This window comes from Capsicum annuum, chromosome 6, assembly GCF_002878395.1.
Source record: "Capsicum annuum cultivar UCD-10X-F1 chromosome 6, UCD10Xv1.1, whole genome shotgun sequence".
NCBI classification, from domain to species: domain Eukaryota; kingdom Viridiplantae; phylum Streptophyta; class Magnoliopsida; order Solanales; family Solanaceae; genus Capsicum; species Capsicum annuum.
Window position 1 is genome coordinate 220,253,877 of NC_061116.1, and position 20,812 is coordinate 220,274,688.

General features: G+C 31.8%; 2 protein-coding genes across 2 annotated transcripts; both read left to right on the forward strand.

Annotated features, from left to right (window-relative positions):
- The first annotated feature begins 1,197 nt into the window (after positions 1 to 1,197).
- On the forward strand, positions 1,198 to 1,980 carry LOC107873750 (histone H2B-like). Its single transcript, XM_047414074.1, has one exon. The coding sequence runs from the start codon at positions 1,288 to 1,290 to the stop codon at positions 1,720 to 1,722; it is 435 nt and encodes a 144-aa protein (XP_047270030.1). The 5' UTR covers positions 1,198 to 1,287; the 3' UTR covers positions 1,723 to 1,980.
- Positions 1,981 to 8,533: 6,553 nt separating this feature from the next.
- On the forward strand, positions 8,534 to 12,460 carry LOC107875616 (histone H2B.1). The gene is made up of 2 exons (XM_016722400.2): positions 8,534 to 9,040; positions 11,852 to 12,460. Exons 1-2 carry the CDS (start codon positions 8,613 to 8,615, stop codon positions 12,270 to 12,272), a joined length of 849 nt encoding a protein of 282 aa, XP_016577886.2. The 5' UTR covers positions 8,534 to 8,612; the 3' UTR covers positions 12,273 to 12,460.
- Positions 12,461 to 20,812: the final 8,352 nt, after the last annotated feature.

Sequence of the window (20,812 nt, forward strand, 5' to 3'; positions counted from 1 at the left end):
GGGTCTTTAAGTATGTTAATGTATGCATTAGATTCATTGCATTACTAATGCCATGAATTTTGAGGTGTTAATACACACCTCAATACACAATGGAGTGTATAACTAATGCTTGCATTAGTTATAGATAGGGTAAAAAAGTATACCAAATAAGGTACTACTAATACACATTAAGCTAATGAATGCATTAACATTTTAATTGTATGTTATGAGTGTTATGAGTCATGTTCACTATCTTACCCCGAGTCTTGTCTTCATTGTACGTGTACTTAATTGCTCTATTGTAAGTAATGAGCACACCTCTGAACTTCGAATATTTCTGAATGACCTCCCTAAGGATTTTGTAGTAAGCTCCTTCTAAGTTAATGAACACCATAAGTAAGTCTCTCTTATTGTCCCTATACTGTTCCAACGATCTCCTTGTAAAAATGTGCATTCAATAGTTGATCGTTGTGACATTAATCTGAATTGGTATTCAAAGATCGGCACAAGCCTCCTTATACCTCCTCTCAACTATTCTTTTCGAAATGTTCACGGTAAAACTTACTATTTTGATACTCCCATTGTTGTTACAATTCTTGTGGTTCACGCAAAAATTGTTTATGATATCAAATATCGGTCACATAACCACTTATAATTGGCAAAGGACATATGCTAATGAATTTTAAGTGATTTTATGACTGGTATTTGAAAAAATCTCAATTAATTGTCAGAAAATTTATACAATGCAACTAACTTTATTGAATAATGTGAAGTAAGCTGAAGGTTTTGTAATGTATCAAAATCAGCACAATAGGCTTTTTCTTTCAGAAATTTTCCAATTCAAACAAAATGCAGATTATTTCAAGAAGGCAATTTTGAAAAATATTTCCAGTTCCTTTAAATTATACTCCTATAAACCGCCGGAGTTGAAATAGTAAAAAACACAATTAAGCGGACAAGTTCCTTTTCAGTTTTCCCGCCCACAAAGAAAACTAAAATTCAAGTGCGCTTCACACGGATCGCCGAACTTTAAAAATCGTCGATCCGCGAAAACCATAGTCAGCGAATCACAGATAACCACGTGGATTCTAACTATTTGCAATAGCCAATATTGATCGTCCATTCTCCAATTTCATCGACGGCTCACAATCACGGTCCTCCTAAGCTGAAACTAACCAATCAAATAACAGATCCAAAATCCTATATAAATCTCATTCTCCATTCAACTTCCTGGTCACTCTCTCTCATTCACTTTACCAAAGCAAAAACAAAAAATTTCTATTTACCTCTCTTTGTTAGTTCTGAGCAATGGCACCAAAAGCAACAGGGAAAAAGCCAGCTGAGAAGAAGCCAGTAGAGGAGAAGAAGGCCGAGGGAGTTCCTGCTGAGAAGAAGCCCAAGGCCGGGAAGAAGCTCCCAAAGGATGCTGGCAGCGCCGACAAGAAGAAGAAGAGGGCAAAGAAGAGCATTGAAACCTACAAGATCTACATCTTCAAGGTGCTGAAGCAGGTGCATCCAGATATCGGCATTTCCAGCAAGTCAATGGGTATAATGAACAGTTTCATTAATGATATATTTGAGAAGCTTGCTCAGGAATCATCTAGATTGGCTAGGATCAACAAGAAGCCTACTATCACTTCCAGGGAAATTCAGACTGCTGTGAGACTTGTGTTGCCTGGTGAATTGGCTAAGCACGCTGTTTCTGAAGGGACCAAGGCTGTTACCAAGTTCACTAGCTCTTAGGCTTTAATTTGGGGATCTTTTGGGGGTGTTTTGGGTTTATGTAAAGGCTGGTAGTTATTTTTGATGTCTGGTATGTAATCACTTCAAATGATTCTGTGTTTGATCTTGTTTTAGTTTTGTTATATTCTTGTGAAGCTATTTTGGTGTTATATGTTTCTTCAGTTGGAATGTGTAAGCAGAACATGCGTGTAGTTTATTGATTTCAGCAAGATCACCTCTTCAGTGGTAATTTCAGAGAAATGTCAAAATTTACCAAAAGTGTCTCACCATAATGCCTTTAACATTTCCAAATAATATGCCTTAATTTTTCTATTATTGATTGTGTAATTAGAATTTGATATTGTAAATGTTTATGTGGACAGTAATTAATTTATGGAGGATTCAAATTGGTGATATATACTCGATAGAGAGCATACCAACGATATTAAGTTGCCCTATAATTTTTTTGTAGATTACAGATCATTTATTTCTACTTTGAAGTGCAAATCATGTTTGAATGATGGTTCTTTCCTCGTTATTCAACTAGTCTTCTTTGTTTTCCTCATTTATGCTTTCAGAATGCTTTAACTTAATGACAAGTGTTTGAGTATGTTGAATGTTGATTGTGTATCAATCTTTAAATTTTTTTTTTAACCTTAATCAGCCAACTACTTTGAAAAGTGATTGAAGTTTGCAAATAATGACTTACTCCCTTCACCACATGTGAATATAGCAGACCAAAATGAGGCACTTGGGCCTGGGCCTGGGAATGTTTATCTGGGATCAATTGATTAAACAATCCAACACAATGTTATTGTTGGGCCTGTGTTGAGATACAAGTGTCAAATAGTTAATTGTACAAGTGAAAATATTGTTGTTTGTTTGAGGATTAAGGCAGGGTAATTGTGATTATAATTAAATAAACAATACACCACTCATTCCCAAAACTCTCCCTGTATCCTCTTACTGTTGTAATGGCTTATATCAATTTGGGTGTTTATCGTTATCATTGATATTACTGTTCGGGATAATTATTGTTAAATCTTGTCGTAGTAGTCACTACACCACATCTCAAGGCAACATGTTATATTTGTTGTTACAAACTTTTAACTTATAGATTCTAAGTCGTATTTAGTGGAAAGTTCAGTTGAAAAAATGCACTTGGGTGATTATCTATTTGTAGCCTATCGAATTGAGCTTATTCGTAGTAAGTGAGTCCATGAAGTAAGTTACGAGGAGTTTAGGAGCAGAGAATTTGAAGTCTATGAGGAGTGGTGTGGAGGCAACTGAACGAAGAAGAGAAAAAGTTCAGTGTAATGAAAGCGACAATCGTGTGAGAGCAATTCATTGTTGCAGCACTATATAATAAAAGCTCTAGTGCGTTTCAGAATCATTTGACTGTGGAAGTAGTCCTGAAAACTGGAGGATTTGTTTAATCTGGGAAGTAGTTAACTATCCTTTAAAAAAAAAAATATTACTTTTTAAGGCCATTTCTTTATGCAAGCATTACATGTAGTGTGTGTAAAGTAAATTTCACTGATGAATGATGCACTCGAGTAGGATCTCTTTATGAAATTCCAGTAGTTGTTTGTGAATTGTGATATATCCTTGAGAGTTGAATCAAATGTAGGTCTAATCGCAAGTGGACATCAATCCAAAGAAAGGCACAATTTGGAGTCTTATGTTTAATCCAAAGAGCATATATTTGTCAATTTGGTTTGATGGAATTGAGTTATGAATCACTTTTTGTGTTCTCTGACTTTCAATCACACATGTTCTCTTTGTAATCAATAAAAACGCTGTAAAATGATATTAACATATAGGTGCGTCGCGTAACTAAATTTGAAGATGAAAATGCATGTTCGAATAAATAATAGTGAGCTGTCCGATTGATGTATATCGTCAAATCGAAACAAAATCTTTTCCTTATAGAATTAGCTAAGCATGCTGTTTCTGAAGAATTAAGGCTGTTACTAAGTTCACCAGCTCTTTTGGGTTGTAAAGAATGATAGTTTTGGATGTTTGATACTGATAGGCCTTGGTAACATTACTGCAAATGAATCAAAGATTTTCCCAGCTGAATTTCTGCGCTGGATCTCTTTCAGTTTTTATTATTTTCTTGCGAAACAATTGGTGTTCTATGTTTCTTCATTTTGAATTTGTAAACACAGCACAAGTTTAAAGTATTACCTCCGCTTCATTTTTTACCTGGCCCCTTACAGCCACCACTTCTCAGCGCAAGCTTTAGCAATTAGAATAATTTAATTTGGTTTTTGACATCTGTTTTCTAGTTCTATGTGTGTAATAAAATTATTGCACGAAGCAGTATTGCGTGATTACATACTTTACCTAAGGTGCGTGCTGAAATTCAACAGAGGGGCGGGGATGAATTGGAAATTTTCTGTGAGTCGATTATTGGCTTTTCACAGTCGACTTTCCTACAGAATAATACACTTCACAAAATAGACTAGGTCCGAAATAATCAAGATTCAAGGTAATAAATAATCGAATTTAAAGTAAAGTCACAAATTTTATCCTGGTTCGTAACATCAATGTAGTGCCTACTTCCATTCACCTTGGGTTTCAGTATTTCCTTAATCGTTCAATGTCGGGCTCGAGTACAATTATGGGAAACAAGTTTTGAAGACTTATTTTGTTCTTCAGATCTTGTGACACTGCTTCAGTTACGAAGTTGACTAGATCCTACTCTTTATACAACAATTGTAAACTAAGAATTACAGAGCTTCGTGAGACTAAGATTAAGCCACTTTGTAACTCTTCTTTGAAGTTGCGTAACGTTGTGCATCCTTAGTCTTCTTCTTTAATAGTTTTCAACTGCTACTCTTTGTAAGGAAACCCAAGAGATTTATTCTCAATCAAAGATTTGAATTGATTCCTTGATTGAGGAAAGTAGCCGTATGATATGTCCATATCAGATATATCCATATACGGCTTTTATTCTCGTCCATATTATATATGTCTGTCATCTTTTCTTCTTTTTGGTCTTGTAGTGATTGATACTTTTGCAAGTTTGTTTGTGATCTTTTCTTTATTTTACTTCGTTGTGATTGATCTGATCTGCCACGATTCGGGATCGGGATCCTCTTTCCGTTTGTTTTTGTTTTGATTGATTCGCTTGGATGCCGCGGATCATAATTTGACCTCCTTCCATTACTGGAGCCGGCTTCCTTACTTGCTTTCTTCATCTTTCCATCATTAGAAGTTTTTCAATATCCTGCAAAGATCTATTCATTAGTTTATTATTATTAAAACGTAAACTTAGGAGGCTAACACATGCCTCTTGGTGGTCCCTCGTCATATTTAAATCATGGGACCTTCTCTGATTAGGTTGATTATGTTACAACTCAATTAACAATATCAAATTTTATTTTTTTTGGTTTCCATCCGGTATACGGTATCCATATTGGAGCTCGATTAATTCAAATTCGCGCCAAGTAGAACCCCATTCGGGAGATAGCGCTCCCTTTTCATGCCCAGAGCTCGAAAAGAAAAAGATATTCTCCAAATAATCTTATGCATTGTCTGAGAATATAGTCATTTCCAGGGGGTATAAATTAATAAAATTCCTGCCAATATCTTTATAGTGGTTTTAAGTGCTATATGAATGAGAAATGAATTTCTGTCTTCGAAAAAGATAATAGAAGAAAAGATATCATTTGAACAACTTCTTTTATCTTGAATGAGTTGCAATAAAAGACTAGTGTCACGGGCCTATTTGGCTCCAAAGCCCCATAAATGTTGATCCGAACTTGTAATTTGACCTTCCAAAGATACCCTCACGTTGGCCTTGTCAAGAGACGTTGTGGAAATCCCGTCGGGCTCCGAAATGCACCCAAAACGTTCGGAATTGTGTCCAAAACTGGATGAATTTAATGGGTAGTGACGCGGGGCGTCACACTAGCCTCATATTTAATAATAGATTTTCTGTATATTTGTTTTTCAGTCACATACTTTGTGTGTTTCATTCCGTCTTCAAGTTTGACAAAATTGTTGGTTGTTTGAGGTATCACTACGGTGTCGTTTGATTGGGAATATAGTTATATTGGGATTAGTTATGTTGGGATAAGTTATGATGGGATAAGTTATACTGGAATTAGTTATGCTGAGATTATTTTTTATTAAGTGTTTGGTTTGTTGTTTTCAAATTAATATGCATGGTATAATTTCAAAGAATAAAGTATTTGATTACCAAAATACCCCTATCTTATTTAACTTCTTTTTTGTTTATATATATTTGTTTTCAAGCTTTAAATATTTATTCTTAAAAATAAAACTTCCATCTTATTTAGCTTATTTTTTTTGTGTGTGCATTTTCATGTTTATATCGTGTGTATTTTAAAAATAAATCTTTCATCTTATTTAACTTTAATTTTTTTGCATGTGCCTTCCCATGATTATACTGTGTGCGTTTTAAAAAAAATCTTACTACAACTTATTTAGTTTGAATTAAAAACTTCCAGCTTAAGTTTGTTAAAGTAAAAGAAGATTTGTTGTTTATGTCACTTCATTTGAACACATATTACTCATATAATATAAAATATTAAAATTCATTTTAATTGATATATACAATATCAATTTTCAAGTTATTAAAAAACTATTTAATTTAAAATATGTAATTGAACAATAGAGTCGATTGTGAAATGATAATGTGTATTAAAATTAGACAATGCCTTTGTACTTGTTAAAATATTTTATAGATTACTAGTGAATAGTAATTATTATTATAAAATCTACTTACTTTAATTAATCTTTTCATTGTGTAGTAAGAACTTTTTGTGTTATCAATTCACAAAAATAATACTTGAAAGGAAAAAGTTGATGTTGAATTTCATTTTTCTATGCTTAAAAAATTATAGTACCTACATTTTTTTGGATGTATAAAAAATTATAGTACCTTGTTTTGATCCTTATTAATGTATGAATCTAACATATTTTATTTTTTAATTTGTTAATTTTATATTTTGATCCTTTATATAAGAAAATAGCGTATAAGTTTATAATGGGATGAAAAAAATGTAAAATTTAATTAATAATAGGTTAATTTTTCTTAGTCATATATTTCCTTCGTTTCAAAATAAGATATTTTAGTCTTTTTAATTTGTCATAAATAACACGTTTTAGATAATCAAGTAGATATCAATAATCTTTTTTCAATTTCAAAAGCAATAATTAAAGATGATGAAAAAGATTGGAGAAATGTGTTTGCAATGGATTTGGGGTATTTTTGTCATTTTATAATTTATCCCGGAATAAATTAAGGTGGGATAACTTATACCACCAAATATGTGGTATAACTTATCCCGGGACTATTATTAATCCCGGGATAAGTTATCCCAAGTATTGCCAAACCAAACGATGTATTAAAAAGTTTATCCCGAAATTATTATTTTATTTCGAGATAACTTATCTTAGTACCTCACACCAAACGGCCCCTACCGGTCTACTTCAACATGTATACTCTTTCTTATCTTGGAGGTAGGGGTGTGCATCGGTCGGTTCGGTTCGGTTTTACGTGTTATTGGTTCGATTTATCGATTTTTGATTTTTAAATATGTAAAACCAATGACCAACCAATAAGATATTTTCTTATCGGTTTCGGTTTATCGGTTTTTGGTCCTTAACGGTTCGATTTTCGGTTTAACCAATAAGAAAATATTTATAAAATAGAAATAGTAACAACTAACATAAAAAAAATGAAATCTTAATTACCGCAAAAACCTACGCAATGCATTTTAGTTTACAGGAATCTTCAAACTTGAACTGAATGTTAGTTAGGAAAAAAATTGAAGCCTAACTGTTGGAAGCTATAAATGTTTCAAGTTTTTATTACGATAATAGCCGAACTTTATATTATGCATTTGTTGCCCAAAATAGGTTAATATTTTGTGAATCACTGAATTATGAATTTGTAGTACATATAATCTATATACATACACATATTTATCTCTCTCTATATATAGAGAGATAGATTTAAATATATAAATAAATAGGGATAAAACAATAACTTAGTGTATTCTTATTGGTTTATCGGTTTAACCGATAACCCAATAAGCTAAAACCGATACCGAACGGTTTACCCAATAATTTTTTTTATAAAACCAATAAAAATTTGTTAATCCGATAACCTAATACCAATAACCCAATAATATTTTTATCTGTTTGGTGTATCGGTCGGTTCGGTTTTTCTACAGCCCTACTTGCAGGAAATAATCAACATATTAGGTAAAGTTAGATAATTAAATTTTTTAAGGATACATATTCTATAGACTCGAATGTTTTTATAGAATATTTTTCTTTGTGTTTCTAATTTATTTGATTCTCCTACTTATAATTTTGAACACATGATACGGAAGATTTTTTTTTTTTTTTTTTTTTGAAGAATTAAAGATTCAAATGTAATATATCAAGCCATCTTAATGATTTTTGAATTAAATAATAATAATAATAATAATAATAATCAATTACATAATTCAAAGCTAAGTTATTTGAACATTAAAATTTTACTTGGCATTATCAAAATAAAAATACAAATCAAAGTAGAAGGTAAAGATAAGAAATTTGATTTACTAAAAAGGCAAACACCTAAATTACATAGCCAAGAACGCACAATCGATTAATATTACTCCATCGAATCAGCGATCCGCGAAAACCAAAAGTATCGAATCACAGATGACCACGTGGATAGAAACTATATGCAATAGCCAATATTAACCGTCCATTCTCTACTTCATCAACGGTTCATATTCACGAGCCGCGTTAGCCGAAATTAACCAATCAAACAACAGAATCAAAACTCTATATAATCCTCCCTTCCCCCAATTCCATTTCTCATCACTCACGCATTCTCTTCATTTAAATTCCAATTCATCTTTCTGTAAAGTCTCTCAACAATGGCACCAAAGGCAGCAGGGAAAAAGCCAGCTGAGAAGAAGCCAGTAGAGGAGAAGAAGGCCGAGGGAGTTCCTGCTGAGAAGAAGCCCAAGGCCGGGAAGAAGCTCCCGAAGGATGCCAGCGGCGCTGACAAGAAGAAGAAGAAGGCAAAGAAGAGCATTGAAACCTACAAGATCTACATCTTCAAGGTGCTGAAGCAGGTGCATCCAGATATCGGTATCTCCAGCAAATCAATGGGTATAATGAACAGTTTCATTAATGATATATTTGAGAAGCTTGCTCAGGAAGCTTCTAGATTGGCTAGGATCAACAAGAAGCCTACTATCACTTCTAGGGAAATTCAGACTGCTGTTAGGCTTGTGTTGCCTGGTGAATTGGCTAAGCACGCTGTTTCTGAAGGGACCAAGGCTGTTACGAAGTTCACTAGCTCTTAGGCTTTAAATTGGGGATCTTTGGGGTTTTGGGTCTATGTAAAGGTTCCTAGTTTTGGAAGTTTGATATGTAATTGTCTTACTATGATTACTGCAAATGAATCAAGGCTTATTATCTAGTGAAATTCTGTGTTACTTATTATTTTGTTTATCGTATTGTGGCGATAATATTGGCGTTCTATGTTTTGTCAACCGAAATTCTTAAACAGAGCATGATTTGGTGTATTGTCACTGTGAATTGCAACGAATAATTGTGATTTACCATAAGCATGACACCGTTCTGATTAAGTTATAATCATACTTTTGAGTTATACCAACGATTTCAAACTGTTCTATAAATTTTTTGAGTCTTGGTGTGGAGTTTAAATACATTTAACTGTTATTTCTGTGGAAGAAAATATCCAATATTATTGCCTTGTCAAAATGCAAATCATTTCAAAATGATATAATTGTTTTCTGTTCTTTAAATTATTCTTGTTTTTTTTTTTTTTTTTTTGGGTTCTTTTCTATCTTCTCTGTTTGCCTAAATTTTGTTATCTAATATTTGATAACAAAATTGAAGAGGACATTTCAATTTTGAAGAGGAAGTGGTTAATTATTGAAGAGGATGCGTTTAATCTGGTAAGTAGTTAATTATCCTTTTCAATTCTCTTATTAGGACATTTCTTTAAGCAAGGATTATTCATGTATTATTTGTTTGGTTTGGTGGAATTGTGTTAAGTTAGATGAAATTATTTTTAAGCTTTTAATGTTTACTAAAATGGATTTGTATTCTTAATTTATGAACTTACTTTTTATAATCACTTGCTTACTATACACTTATTCTCGTGCTAATCAATAAAACTTTTTAAAATGATAAGAATGATATCATCACATAGGTGCAATGGATTAAGAATTTTAAGTGGATAATGCAAGTTTAAATTGAAAATAATGAGCATATCCGATTTATATTTAATGGCAAATCTTTTTTTTTTGGCTTAAAAGTATTTAATATCAAATCGAATGAAATTTATGTAAAATCATTTTTGAATGAATTTAAAGAATATCTTAATTTTCTGGTTCATAAAGGTTGAAGTCGCATCTAATTTTTTGATATAGCAAACATATGTGAATTCATCTACTTTTTCAAGAGAAATGCATCATCAAAATCAATAAAAAGATCAATATGGACCATGATTCAAATGGGATTGCGCTTGTCAAGCTAAGCAAGCGCTAAGCTTTTGCTAGTGGCCGGAATGACAATGTGAAGACTCTTTAATGCCCAAGTTTTGATGTAGACAACATTCAATTTTGTACAAGTCTAATTATGATAACTTTCATGTCTTTCACAACAAAGGAAAGAGAGTCGGCTAACATAATTTTTGCATATATCTAATTATGATAATGCACATGTCCTTCACAACAAAGAAAAGAGTGGCGGCTATTATGCCTTTATTTAACATGGAATGAATTCATCAAGTCAGAAATTTATACTTAGCTAAGGAGAACATGAAGCATCTATTGAAGGACGAGCAAAGAAAATTTTCACCACCTATTGCATAATACTGAAACAATCATATCTAGTTGTTTGAGTCTAATGAATGAAGTTTAGAATTTGAATTTGGAGTTGTAATTTTAAACCTTATTTGAGCTAGTTAATTTGAGTTTTGATTGTTACTCTTTAGGATGGGTCTTTCATATAAATAAATTATTCAATTTCTTTATAATTTAGGTGAAATCTGGTTGGAACAAGTTTTTCCACAAAGCCATGTTGTTCACTTGAAATTCTAAACCAAGAAGACTCAAATAAATCATATCTTCTTCATTTTCGTTTGTTTTCTCCCTCCTTTCGCTGGAGTTGTCGGTGACTTAAAAAAGTTAAATTGGATGGAGAAAAAATATTTTCTTAGTAGTATTTTTTATGTTTATTTTTATTGATTCATAACAGATGTTGTACACCCTTAATAAATACTCCTCCCATATTATTTTACTTTATCTCAAATTTTTTAATTTGATTTCTCGTTTTACTTGTCATTTTTTATAAATTAATAAGAGACAAATTTTTCCCCATATTTTATCCTTTATATTAATTACTTTTTCTTCAAATTATAATGTAAACATCATAGTATAGTAGCCATATTATTAATTATTTTTTTAATTAATGTACCAAATTAATTTGGGACAAGTAAAATGTGAGGAAAGAATAATAAATAAAAAGCATATTTTATCATGAAACGCCCATCAGTGATTTATAATTTGATGAACTTGAAAAAGATACTCTTATGATATAATTAATGAAGGATAAATTAGAAAAGAAATAATTTTCTCGAGTCAACAAATAAAATTTAGAATATACTTCTCTGTTTATCTTTACTTGTTCATTTTTTTATTTTGGGTTGTCTAACAATATTTGTTTAACATAAAAATAATAATATATTATTATTTTTAACTATTTATTTTTAGTACTAAATACGATTTATTTTTAATTTTTTTATGATTCAATTTTACTTCTATCATCTCCTACTTTTTAATTTTGATGTCAATAAAATAAATAAATAAAAATAAATGGAGGAAATATTTTGGGAAAGGAAAAGGTGAGGGAGGAAGTATTTTTTCACTTCGTAAACAATTAATACAGCCATTACTGATCGTCCATTCCCCCCTTCATCAACGGTTAACATTCATGATCCACGCTAACCTAATGTAACCAATCAAACAACAGAATCGAAACCCTATATAATTATCACTTCACCGATTCCATGCCTCATCACTCACGCATTTTCCTCATCACAATTTCCATTAATCACTCTGTGAAATCTCTCAACAATGGCACCAAAGGCAACTGGGAAAAAGCCAGTAGAGGAGAAGAAGGCTGAGGGAGTTCCTGCTGAGAAGAAGCCCAAAGCCGGGAAGAAGCTCCCAAAGGATGCTGGCAGCGCTGACAAGAAGAAGAAGAAGAAGGCAAAGAAGAGCATTGAAACCTATAAGATCTACATCTTCAAGGTGCTCAAACAGGTGCATCCAGATATTGGCATTTCCAGCAAATCAATGGGTATAATGAACAGTTTCATTAATGATATATTTGAGAAGCTTGCTCAGGAATCATCTAGATTGGCTAGGATCAACAAGAAGCCTACTATCACTTCTAGGGAAATTCAGACTGCTGTGAGGCTTGTGTTGCCTGGTGAATTGGCTAAGCACGCTGTTTCTGAAGGGACCAAAGTTGTCACTAAGTTTACTAGCTCTTAGGCTTTTAGTTTGGGGGATCTTTTGGGTTTTTGGTCTATGTAAAAGCTGGAAGGCTTTGGTGTATAATATGTAACTAGTGAGACAAGTTGCACTTTGTGCGCTCATAAGATTCCGTGTTAAATATGTAAAAATTGATTAATTTTTTTTTTAATTTTAATATTATAATAAATTAAATTTAATATTTTAAATCTTTGTCATTACTTACAATTATTGTGTAATTTATTCAAATTTTCTCTCTTCAAAAGATTTTGATCTTCTAAATATACTTAATTTTATACATCTCTATGCATGTTATATAATTTTAGATTATTTTTTATTAAAAACTCTATTTGATACGCTATGTAATAGTACATCAAGAATTTAATAAATCTAAAAAATATTATGATCCAAATTTTATAAATTAAATAGTTCCAGTTCCTCATCTAAACATATCTAGTAACTTTTTAAACGCTAAGGGTAATAAAAGTTCAGAAAACAAACACTTGTAAAAGATAATACAAAGAAAATTTTATATAGGAATTATTAAAATACAATTGTCACTAATAATTGTCATTCAAAAAATATAATTTAACGATAATTAGGCTTTTATCATTAAATTTTTTCTTTTCTCATGTTGTGTATAGAAAAAAGTGAAATAAGAATATATATATATATTCAATACTCTTTGTCCTTCTCAAACCATTTTAAAAAGGGTGTAAAACATATGAACTGATATTCCAATTCAAGAGGCCATTATTTATTTGTCAATAATATAAAGTCAATTGAAAATTTTACATATGATTTATTTGTTAAATTCAATAAAAATATAAAAGACATCAAACATTACATTCGAAAAACATTCCCAAAAAGTAACTTTCATCAAGTTCAATTATTGTCACTTAATTTGTTGTCTCCTCTATTAGATTCATCCAATTTCATTCCTCTTCGATTATTTTTGTTCTTCTTCAGAATTTATATTGATATTCAAACCAAATTATAATGCTTGCAAATAATAATTTATTGAAATATATTATCATATTCAAGCAACAACGTCTAAAGATAATTTATTTTCAACTTTGAAATCAAGAAATATTCTAAATTTCAAGTTAAGTCTTTGACACTTCCTCATTATCAATATGAAGCCAAAACAAAATTATGAATAATAATTATGAATTATCTGTGTGTGTCTGATTTAAAAATTAACTTTTAAAATTATTAATAATTATTTATTAATTATAGTAACAATTTTAACAATTAATAAAAGATAAATATTTAGCACTTTGAACTATGATGACTGTCGTAGTAAATTTTAATTGTAGTATTTTTTGGATTTTCTTTAAAGATTGCTTTTTTATTGGTAATGGATTATGATTTTTTATAAATATAAATATTATTGAAATTGATGAGTAAAAAATGTCAAAAAAATGAGAAAAATAAATATGAATGCTCGTCATCGGTATCATATGTCGAACTTTGTGTGTATATATAGATATAGAATACCAAAAAAAAAAAAAAGCAGAAACTAAGAATGTTTTTCATGAATGTAATATTGTTATACTAAAAACAAATAATTGACATTAACATTTCAAAATATGAAAAATTCTCTTTACTTTGCATGATACAAATCTATTGTTGATAAACATGACTATACATGAAAAATATTTCCCTGAAACGTAGCTCTCAAAGTTTGTTCCACTAAATTGATCAGGAGCTTATTTCATCAAATTGCACACTTTCAAAAACACATGAGAAAAATTCTTACCTTTATAATACAAGTATATAAGTATACTAAAAGAAAATATAGCCAAACAAATAATAGATGCAAAGAAAGATCCTTAAAATGATTTTTTTCTTATATATGATAATATAAATTTACTGTCAATCATAATATAAATATATAAGTATACTAAAAGAATAATCAAACACATAAAAGATACAAAAAAAAATAAAAAAATCCTGGAAATAAAAATTTTCTTACCTTTATTTTATCTTTTTCTTTCACATTTTGATTAATTCACAAGTTATATGGTGATGGAGAAGAGAAAGAATAATTTTGAATGCGAATTTTGATGAAACAAAATAATCTTGAATGAGAATTTTGATGAAACAAACTATGAATTTATATAGGCAAAATAGAGGAATACCATAAGGTGTCATAAATTTGTAAATTAAATCTTGATGGTTATGAAGATTAAAAGGTTGGATTTATTGATATTATTAAGAGTATAATTGAAGAGTTATAAATAATTACTTCTATTGAAGACACTAAATAATAAAAAGAGAAAAATATTCAAATAATAAAAAAAAGGTCAAAAAAATCCACAAAAAAGATAAATAGATTTCTAGAGCATACCATATAGGATTGACTGTTGATGTCTTTTATATATATATATATTGATTGGCCTTGGTTATATTACTGCAAATGTATGAAAGCACTTTAGCTATTGAGAATTTCGTCGACTGAAATTCTTAAACAGAGCATGAGTGTGGTGTATTGTCTTCACTGTGAATTGCAAAGAATAATTGTAATTTACCATAAGCATCACATTCTTCTTAAGGTTTAATCATACTTGGTTGATTTATGTGAATAGTGGATGTTAAATATCTCCCATTCTCATGACGATTGAATGCGTCTGCAATCGTGATATGCTAAATGGTTCTTCTTGTAAAGGTATACTAACGATTTCAAACTGTTCTATAATTTTTTTTTAATATTAATGATAAATTAGACATGTTATTAATTATTATTTTTAATCAATATGTTATCTCAATTTGGGACGGAGGGAGTATTTAAGTGTTTTAATTTGTCAATTGAATAGTATATTAAAAAACGAATTACTGTAGTCAGGCAACTTCTTTTATAAGAGATGCAAGTAATTACTTACTCCACTCTCAAAGGTATTTTGTTTTCATTTTTGTATTTACACAGGTTTTTATTTTAGATTCAAACTCATATTGTAGCAGAAATTGCTGTTGAAAAGTTGAATTTGGATGATTATCCATTTCTGGCTAGCATTGAACAGAGAATTTGATACAAGAGAGGATACGTTTAATCTAGAAAATAGTTAATTATCTTTTTCAATTTTCTTATAAGGACATTCCTTTATGAAAGGATTGTTCATGTATTATGCATCTGGTTCGACGGAATTGAGTTATTTTGGAGGAAATTATTTATATGCTCTTAATGTTTACTAAAATGGAGTTTGTATTATTAATTTAAGATCTTACCTTTTATAGTCACTTGCTTACTTGTTTACTGTCACACTTGTTCTCGTACTAATCAATAAACGTTTTAAAATGATAAGAATGATATCATTACATAGGTGCAATGGATTATGAATTTTAAGTGGATAATGCAAGTTTAAATTGAAAGGGAAAAGGACATGAGCTGATCATTTAAAAATAAAATTGCCCATAATTGAAAAGGTGGACAACCTTAGTCAGTCGGTCCAATTTAATTTCCCTTTTTAGCCATTTGGCCCAATTGGGCACATACAATCTCTATATTCAATTGATACACTTTTATACCAAATTGATACACTTTTATACTATATTGATACACTTTCTAAAAAAGAGAAAGAAAATTCTATGCAAGCACATGCAGTCCTTACACCCAATTGATATTCTTTTATACCACATTAATACACTTTTATACTACATTGATTCACTTGCAGTGTTCATATACTCAATTGATACTCTCTTATACTAGATTGATACATGTTTAGAAGAGAAAAAAACATCCGCTGGTCAATAGCAAAGATAATGGTCCAAGTTTGATCAATTGGACATAACATATACCCTCGACCCATTTTATTTTCATTGTGTAGCCTATTGGCTATAATTAACTCCATTTTGCAGATTTTACATGTATACCTTTCTTTTGTCATTTTCTTTTCAAAACAGGTTTTCTTCTCCATTTTTTTTATTGATCTATACGTTATTTTTGCATTTACCCCAAATTTTCTTCTTGCTTTTCCTCCGCTGTAAACTCGATGTGCTTTCATTATTTATGAGCTTATACTGTAAAAGAGAAAAATCAAAGTGTTTTATGGTGTTCTCTTTGGATGATAAACAATTCAAATTTAGATGTTATTTAGGGTGTTGGTTTGATGCTAGTTACATAGTTGGTTTAGCAGCAGCTATTGTCCATTTTAATAGTGAAAGACGATGGTGGAAGGGTGGCGAAGGAGTCAACCGATGTTAATGGTGTTTGGGTTGATTCCATGTTTTTTTTTATGAAAGATTTAATGATGTTTATGTGATAGAGAAAATGACGAAGATAACAGAAAATTACTGATCTTTCATGGTGGAATATGAGTAGTGGTTTCATGAACGGTGAAAGTATAGGGGAATACGTGGAACAGTGACAAACGTATCTCAGTTTCTCGCGTGAATCCCTTATTGGCTATTTACCGGGTTTTTAAATTTAGGTGCTAGTTTTGTAAAATTATTTTAATTTTAGGTGTTATTTTTGTCCTTTTCCCAAATTGAAAAGTAATGGGCATATCCGACTTATATTTAATTTCAAATAGAAATAAAATTTATTGAAAATCATTTTTGAATGAATTTAAAGAATATTTCCAGTTTCTGATTCGTGAAGACTGAATGTGCATCTAGTTTTGATATAACAGCTATATATCAATTCATCCTATCTTTTAAAGAGAGATCCATCATCAAAATCAATAAAAAGGCCATCATGGATCATGATTCAAATGAATTGCATTTGTCAAGTGCTTAGCTTTTGCTAGCGACAGGATGACAAGGTGAAAACTTCTTAATGCCCAAATTTTGGTGTAGGCAAAGCCTAATCTTAGTACAAGTCTAATTATGATAACTTGCATGTCTTCCATAACAATGGAACGAGAGTCGGCTAACGTAATTTAGTGTAAGTCTAATTATGATATCTTGCATGTCCTTCGCAGCAAAGGAAAGAGAGAATACGTTTATTCTGGAAAGTAGTTAATTATCCTTTTCAATTTTCTTATAAGGACAATTCTTTATGCAAAGATTGTTCATGTATTATGTATTTGGTTTGATGGAATGGAGTTATTTTGGAGGAAATTATTTTTTGTATTCTTAATTTATGATCTTACTTTTTATAATCACTTGCTTACTGTTATACTTGTTTTCGTGCTAATCGATAAAATGTTTTAAAAAGATAAGAATGATATCATCGCATAGGTGCAATGAATTAAGAATTTTAAGTGGAAAATGCAAGTATAAATTGAAAAATAAGCATATCCAAATTACGTTTAATGTCAAATTGAAATAACATTGATAGAAAGTCATTTTCGAATGAATTTAAAGAATATCTCTAGCTTTATGGTTCGTGAAAGTTGAATGTGCAGTCAATTTTAATATAACAATTATATATCAATTCATCCTATTTTTTTAATAAAGATTTTGTTGGGTTCAAGGTGTATATGTAAATGAAAAATGGAGGGAAAACAGTGGAGAGAAGAAAAACACCAATATAGAAATTTTACTCTTAAATTAAAAAGTCTACTTTTTTTTTTTAAAAGAAAGTTCATTAATTCTCCCGCATTAGTGGAAGAAGAGAACTTGTAAGTGTTTATAATGAAAAACACTAACTCATTATAAACCAATTTGAAAAACACCCACCCAAACCCCTCCAATTTCAGTTCGAAAAACCCTCCTGCGGCGGAGAATTCCGGCCACCTTAGCGCCGCCGCGCCGGAGATCCAACCGACCTAGCACCACCACCAAAAGAACCGCCTTCCCATCCCGACGAAAACCCCTCAAGAACCCCCAAAAATTATGGCTTCTATTGAAGCCAATTTGAGTTCGAAAACCACGCCGCCACTGCCGATTTCCGGCCACCACATAGCCGCCGTAACTGAGCTCCGATTTCGAAATTTCCAACGCCATTCCACTCCAAATGAGGTCAGTAACACCAATTCATCAAAAGCCCCCTCGAATTCAATTCACAACCCTTCCAATTTGGGAATTAGGGTTCCACCAACCCGAATTCCGGCAACGGCGCTGCCACTGTTCAAAACCCAAATTGCTCGGCTGATCATGGCCAGAAAAATTCAACGAGTAATTCTCCTATGCTTGCCATGGCTGATTCTGTGCGAAGGTCAATTAATTCTCATTCCGATGAAATTAACGTGGTGAATGTTGATGTTAATGCAGTCTACACAGCTGAGCATCATAATGGTACATTTTCTACTTCTAAATCTGCTGGTGCTGCTGAAAAATCCTCTAAGGAAGGAAATCATGGTGATATTGGGGGTTTGGTTGGTGTTGGAGATGTGAATGACGTTGTAGATGTTGTGAATGATGTTGTAGATTCTGCTACTAACCCAAATCAGTCCAACAAAAATAATGCAAGCTCCAAAAACACTCCACCAAAATCAGTCACTGACCAAAAACCTATCCAAAAATAAACCATACATTCCTAATTCAAAGCCATTGCAAGTTTCTTCCAACTTTGAATCAAAACACCTACCTTCAACCCTTCCAAATCTGTCCACAACTTTGAATCCCAAAGAAGTTGTTGATAATCATGAAACGGAGGTGATTCGGAAAGAATTCTTGGCGCAAACGGAGCTTAGAGGAGAAGTGAAAATGTCTCACTTTAATTCAAAACATGTGTACATTGATCTTGACAATGAATTTGATCATGTCACCGTACTGTACATACAAGGTCAGCTTATGAGAATTCAACTCTGGACACCAATTTTCAGACCTGATCAAGAAACACCATTGGTTCCGGTTTGTGTATTGCTTCCGGAACTACCGTGGCACTGCTACTGCATGGAGATAATTGGACCTTTGCTATCACCCATTGGTAAAGCTCTATTTCTAGACTTGGCTACATACAAAAAGACTAGGGGAAGTATGGCTAAGGTCAAAATACAACTTGACCTTACTAAACCAAGACCTAGTCATGTGTGGTTAGGCTTTGATGAGGATGAAAATGGGGCTGGAAAGTGGCAGCAGGTGGAATATGAAGGGGTTCCTTTCTTTTGCTCTTATTGCAAGCATCAAGGACATGAGACCTTGACATGTAAGATTAAAGCAAAAGATGATGAAACCAAGAGAAGAAAGGAGCAGGAAAAGAAGGTAGATGCTGAAAATTTGCAATCTACAGCAAACAGTGATGATACTACACCAACACAAAAGCAACAACAACCCATGAACCAACAAACAATAATCCAAAACAAAGAAAAAATTCTGCACAGGTGCAGGAACAAGGGCAGTGGCTAACGCAAAGAAAAAGAAAGAATAAAGGAGAAGTGTATGTAGGAAAAGGCTACCTCAATGAGGGTCTATGCAAAATGAATGTTGAAATAAATAAAATTTCAATTTCTTCTTTCTTGCTTGAGTCTTCTGATTTGTGGCATGAACGTTTAGGCCATGTTAATTACAAAACATTACGAAAACTTATTAACTTAGAAATTTTACCAAACTCTGAGTGCAATAAATCAAAGTGTCAAATGTGTGTGGAATCAAAGTATGCAAAGCATCCTTATAAGTCCACCGAAAGGAATTCTAATTCCTTAGACTTAATACACACGAACATTTGTGATATGAAGTCAACACTATCTTGTGGTGGGAAAAAGTATTTCATAACATTTATCGACGATTGCACGAGATATTGTTATGTCTATTTGTTAAATACTAAGGATGAAGCAATAGAAGCATTTTAGGCAATACAAAACTGAAGTTGAAAATGTAACACCCCATATTCAAGTACGTGTATTGGTCTTATTTCTATGGAATTAATTTTTTATTTTATTTATACCGGAATTTGCTCGTAGATGGTTCCATGCGAAGGTTATTGAATAAGCTTTCCAATGATATAAAGATTTCCAAAATCGGATAGGTTTCGGATATAATCGAGCACGTTCGAAACTATAAAACGGTGGCCGGGATATTTGGGAATAGTAAATGTGTAGGAAAATTTCCTGCACACAAACTACTGAGGTTAGCCGAATTTTTGGGTCAACTTCGAACGATCATAACTCCGTTAATATAACAAAATGGGAGAGCTGCGACCTATGAAAAGAAAGATCTTTGAGTCTTCTTTCCAACTAGTCCCGACTCCACCATCCCACCTTCACCTGTTCCAATGATAAATTCCAAATATTTCAAATAATAAAGGAGTAAATCTCATGCTTCGATTTACTAGTAACATTTTTTTCATGGTCATGTTAAGTGGTTCCTCTATGATTTGGTGTAATCACTTAACTAACAATTAAATTAGCCATTCGCGACTAGTAGCACAAAAATTCCATCACTTAAGCTGTGATTCAAGTCCTCGAAACATTCATATTCTTTTATAGGGGTGGGACCCACACTAGTCTCTGCAAAATCTGTTATAAATGGCGGGTGTATACACAATACAGTTACGCATTGCAGACGCACAGGCACTAAACACACGCGCTATTACCTTCCTCATTTTGCATGTGATCATTCTCTCTCTCCACCTATATATACAATACCTTGCCCCTTCAAAATTCTCTGCAATTTCATTACTGAAATCTCCTACTTTCACAAAGGCAAAATGTTCTCTCAGCTTTTTGCTCGTAAAG

What these genes read in the sequence shown, in the direction of transcription:
- LOC107873750 (XM_047414074.1), top strand. Translation starts at nt 1,288, where the DNA reads ATGGCACCAAAAGCAACAGGGAAAAAGCCAGCTGAGAAGAAGCCAGTA.
- LOC107875616 (XM_016722400.2), top strand. Translation starts at nt 8,613, where the DNA reads ATGGCACCAAAGGCAGCAGGGAAAAAGCCAGCTGAGAAGAAGCCAGTA. An exon ending in GCTGTTACGAAGTTCACTAG is followed by an intron (nt 9,041 to 11,851) that starts CTCTTAGGCTTT and finishes TCTCTCAACAAT; the next exon opens with GGCACCAAAGGCAACTGGGA.